The 4874-nt window shown below is 44.2% G+C and overlaps 1 protein-coding gene across 1 annotated transcript; it reads left to right on the top strand.

The window, feature by feature from the left end:
* On the top strand, window positions 1–411 carry LOC109174406 (E3 ubiquitin-protein ligase ATL23-like). Its single transcript, XM_019323644.1, has one exon. It carries the CDS (start codon window positions 1–3, stop codon window positions 409–411), a length of 411 nt encoding a protein of 136 aa, XP_019179189.1.
* The last annotated feature ends 4463 nt before the right edge of the window (window positions 412–4874 follow it).

Genomic DNA, 4874 nt, shown 5'->3' on the forward strand with positions numbered 1-4874 from the left:
ATGTCGTCTTCTGGGGTTGTGGGGTTAGTGCTTCTACTGTGCGTTACCATTTTGGCGCTCTCGTTGGTTTACATATGGTCGTTTTGTTACTTGACGAAGCACCGGGGCGGCGGCAACGCCGGCGAGGCGGCAGTGGAGGCGGTGAAGGACGGTGGAGAAATGGGGCTCACGGCGGCGCAACTGGAGAGGCTACCGAGAATCAGAGGCGATGGCTTGGCGGTGGGGAATGATTGTGCTGTGTGTTTGGATGGAATCGAGAGCGATCAGGTGGCTCGGATGGTTCCCGGGTGTAAGCATGTGTTCCATCTGCAATGCGCCGATACGTGGCTGTCTAAGCACTCGGCTTGCCCGCTTTGCAGAAGTAAGATTGAGCCGGAGCTTCTTGACCCATCCGAAGATAGCCCGTGTTAAACCGGCCTCCTAAGTCAGTGAGTTAAGCTGGTGCTGATAATTCGTGTTAAACTAAAAGGAGCTATGGTCGTCCAAAGTTTCTCTTTGCTTGTTCTTAGGGTTTAGATTGGCATTATACTACCTTATTATTGGTGTACAATTCAATGTATGATCAACCATTTGCTTTTCCAGGAAAATTTTTTAATTCAAGATTTTATTTTCTTTTTGGTTAGCAAGTATTCTTTAACATAAATTTCAACGCACTGATTTGATGTAATGAACACGGCGATATATATTTATATCGGTTTTGAAATCTAATCATTACCATTTACTAAAAAGTTACTATAACATTTACAATTTTTATAGTAAAACTGAACTTATTATAACATATTAAAAATGAAGAATTTATATGTAAGTGATTCACCTTGTCATTTTATGAGACTTTGTTACCACTTAAGAGGAAGGAATTGACAAAGTCCTATAATGTCATTATGGTGCTACTAGTAAATGGCAGGATGCGCTCATACCAATAGTTCAGTTGGTTACTGGGTGATAGATTATGATCAATGAAGTTGGATCGACAATTGACAGAAACAGCAGAAGCTTGTACAGACCACCCGTAGTGGGACCTCTAAGCAGGACCACTTTGGTTGTGGAGTCCTTCACAATAAAACAAGAATTGTGAAATTCAAAAAAAACATCATTATCATTCAGTAGTAAATTTATGCTACTTATGTACTGATAACAAAGGAACAGATAAATTCGGGACATGCAAGATATTATTTAATTTTAATGATTTGGACGCAGATGGATTGATGCATGACCGACTTGTGAGATTGCCAAACCTGCGCCATTACCAACCCGGAGGACATCAGGACCTCCGTACTCATCCGCATGTGTCATCATTCCTGCATCCGGCGTAGCATGTGCTGTCGCGCCAGTGTCCGGATACCACCCGTCGGCCGGAGGAGTCGCTGCCGCCGCCGGTGGTTCGCCAGATAATGCCACGTGAGCTTGCGCCGGTGGTTGAGTAGTGTACCGTTTGTAGTAGTACACCGCAGTGTGACCGTGAGACCGGTATATCTGACATCGCGGTGCTCCACGTCCACCACGACCGCCCCTATTCTGTCCACAGCCCTGCCTACCGCTGTGGCTTGGAGCCGACTGTCCAGTCCGTCCGCCACCATGGTTCTGGCCGCGACCGGGATTGGTATACAAGGCTGTATGTGCCGCTCTTCCTTCCGCCGTGGGGTAGTCATCAACCAGAATGAATTCATAGGCTTGCAAAAAATCCGATAAATGAGAGAGGGTCACTGGATTTCCAGAAGCGGTGAGGGAGGCAGCAAGGGTCTTCAGTTCTGGCCGGAGTCTACGTAGCACGTATAGGTTCTGCTCCATGAGCGTGAGGGGACGGCCAGCTTGCACCCGTGATTCGACCAGAACCCAGCACGCCCCAGGTAATCGGCGGTAGTGGAGTTACCCTGGCGAAGCATCTGTATCTGCCCCAACAAGTTCAAGCATCGGGCCTGACTTGAGGAGCCAAGGGCGTTCGTGATGGAGGTCCAGACCTCGGCAGTGGTGTTCCGGCCGAGTGCCAAGTGCAAGACTTCGTCGGACATGGACGACACCAGAAGCGAAAGGATCGATTGATCCTGCTTCACCCAAGCACTGTACGCGGGATTTGGAGTTGACGTCGCCACTACTGCACTGGAGGAGTCGCCGGAGGACCGAGGGGCACCGATGGTCGCCGGCGGACACGGGAATGAACCATCGACGAAGCCCAGAAGCTCCTGACCTCGGAGAAACGGTATCAATTGCTTACGCCAGAATAGAAAATTTCTGGACATAAGCTTCATTGATACATAATGATGAGCTCCGGCGAAAGAGCCATCACCGGCCGGTAAGGGAGTCCCGGCGGCGGAGACGGTGTGCTCCGATGAGTTCATCGACATGGCCGAAGAGAGAGGGTGAGAAGGGGAAGCGATTATGCGGTGGAGGTAGAGAGAGAGAATCGCAACCTGATTGATACCAGATTAGAGAAGTCGATTCAATCATTAACTGAATAATAGGAATTACAGAGTTATATAAGATATTAAACTCTAACCTACACCTGACTAATATAGCATCACACTATAACTACTGTAGACTATTCTATCACAACATAAATACAACCATGTATTATACAAATAATAATATATAAAATATCAACTGTACTCACATAGATATTTTACCACTCTTCTAGAGTTTATGTGGGTAAAAGAATTATATACATTTGGATTGTATACCAAGTATGATAACTTTTGTCCATTCAATTGGCACAAAAGAAGCATCAAATGACAATAAATAAAAAGAAATATCATTTTAGTTTTAATTAAATAAGTCCTTATGTACTTCGAGATATTTGGACAACAATTAATATACTGAAAAGGTATACAATATATTCAAGACATTTTCAGGTAAGCTGATAGGAATCCTTCCAAGAAACAATACTTGAGTAAGCACACATACCATTTCTAGACATGTTTTATACATGTTCTAATATGAATGTAGATTACGATAATACACTTTCATTATCCACACTTTCGTCTTCAGGAAGAAAAATACTTAGTCAATTTATAGGCTATATTAAGTTATAAGAAGGACCATAGTCAATGATTTTACACTTTGTGATTTTTGTTCATCATATTTTTAGAAAATTCATAAGGGAATTTTAAAATAAGAATAAGTAATCGGTTACCCATATAAACATGCGGTAACTATGTCTATTAGCTACATATATAATTTATTTACTGCTAGTTTATCAAATAGCAGAATATAATGCCATGACCAATATTGGGTCTTTGCGAAAACTCTCAACTCGCCTTTTATTACATTTTTTGTATTTTCATGACACATTCTGGTGTATATATTTATTTAGCGAGTTTTGATTTGTATGCCTTAATTGCTCTTTTCTATCAAAACAGTTAGCACTCTTCGGGCGTTATACTACTTGATGGGGAATATACCCCGAGTTCAGGCTCCCCGTACGCTCCGTGCTCCTGTTTGGATCGGGGTCAAACGGTTCGGGTCTTGGTCCACTGGTCAAAGTCAAACCCGCCTACGCTTGGCCTATAAAAGGGGTTTTGGCCCTCCATTTTGGGGCCTCCTCTTCCACTCTACACACACTCTCTCTAAAAGTGTATTACTCTCTAAATACTCTCCCCTCTCTCTACAAACACACAATTATGAATAAAAGAATTTTCTTTGGCATATTCTCTACTTTATTCATACATACACTATACTTTATACATAATGTATATATTTCGGGTAATTATCCACATTAAATGGCGCCATCTGTGGAACCGTGGCAAAGAGTTACATTCCTACCAACAAAGAAAAACTATAGAGAAATCCGAAATAGGAGGGCTCAAGCCAGCACCTCTCAACCACTGGACTACACTGTTTATTGGTTCTCGGAAAACTATATAGAAGTTCTGGAGAGGGAGGAAGGTTCGAACCTGAGTGCCCAAACTACTGGGCTAACGTCCCGACTGTTACACCACTTCGCTCGTTGATTTACCATCTCTGTTCATTCATATTTGATTCGGTGAGGGCCAGTTGGCTGGGGGGCTTAGACGTTGCTGCTAGCGACATCCTTTACCAGCCTGTTATTCATACTCCTCTTCCTGGAGCAGTAAGATGTCCTTGAGGTCCAGAGCACCTCTCCTCAGCGCGTTTCACCCAAAAGAATCGCCATGTATGCCCTCTTACTCCCCCTTGTCCATCTTCGGATCCTGCTTTAAATCCTCAGCAAGGAAGGTTGGCGCGTTTTTGGACAAAGCTGTAGACACACTCATGATCGAATAAAGCCTTGCGCTTTTCCGGAACAGAGGGCTGCTTCCTAAGTGCCCGGAATCCAGCTTTGCACCTTCACGATGAGCCGCTCGTTTAGTTCCCGACCTCCTCCAAATTAGCGAAACCACTCGATCCTCGCCATTTGTCAAGCAAAAGAGCGCAACAGAACAAAAACCCTTCCCGAGTCCGCATTGTTTCCCGGTCGATTATTCCGAGCAAATAAGCACATCTACGGACGGCTGGGTTTTTATCTTTTTAAAGGGGCAGTGGTCGGCGGTGGAAATACGCAGCTTACTCTGCATGTGACTATGCATATGGTCGGTACCCGGTTAAATCCGCTGATCAGGAAGTCCCTATTGGCCGACGATCGGAAATGCCATGCGTCAGCATATTTTCTTGCACGTGGCACAGTCTGTACAAAATAAGCCCAAGATCATGACTTGGATTTTTAATTTGTAAAAATTGTATAGGTTAAATTCCTTGTAATTGTACTTAGAAAATTGTAATAGGAAAATATATGTATATTAAGCTTGGTTAGGTTGGTATTTTCACCCGTGGCACTTAAAGCCCGGTTAGATCGGTCTTGCCATCATCGGCATAAGTCTGGGTCCGTCCCGGCATGGTCGGTAGATCAAGAAGCCCTACGAGGG

Source organism: Ipomoea nil, unplaced genomic scaffold (genome assembly GCF_001879475.1).
Source record: "Ipomoea nil cultivar Tokyo-kokei standard unplaced genomic scaffold, Asagao_1.1 scaffold0642, whole genome shotgun sequence".
NCBI lineage: Eukaryota > Viridiplantae > Streptophyta > Magnoliopsida > Solanales > Convolvulaceae > Ipomoea > Ipomoea nil.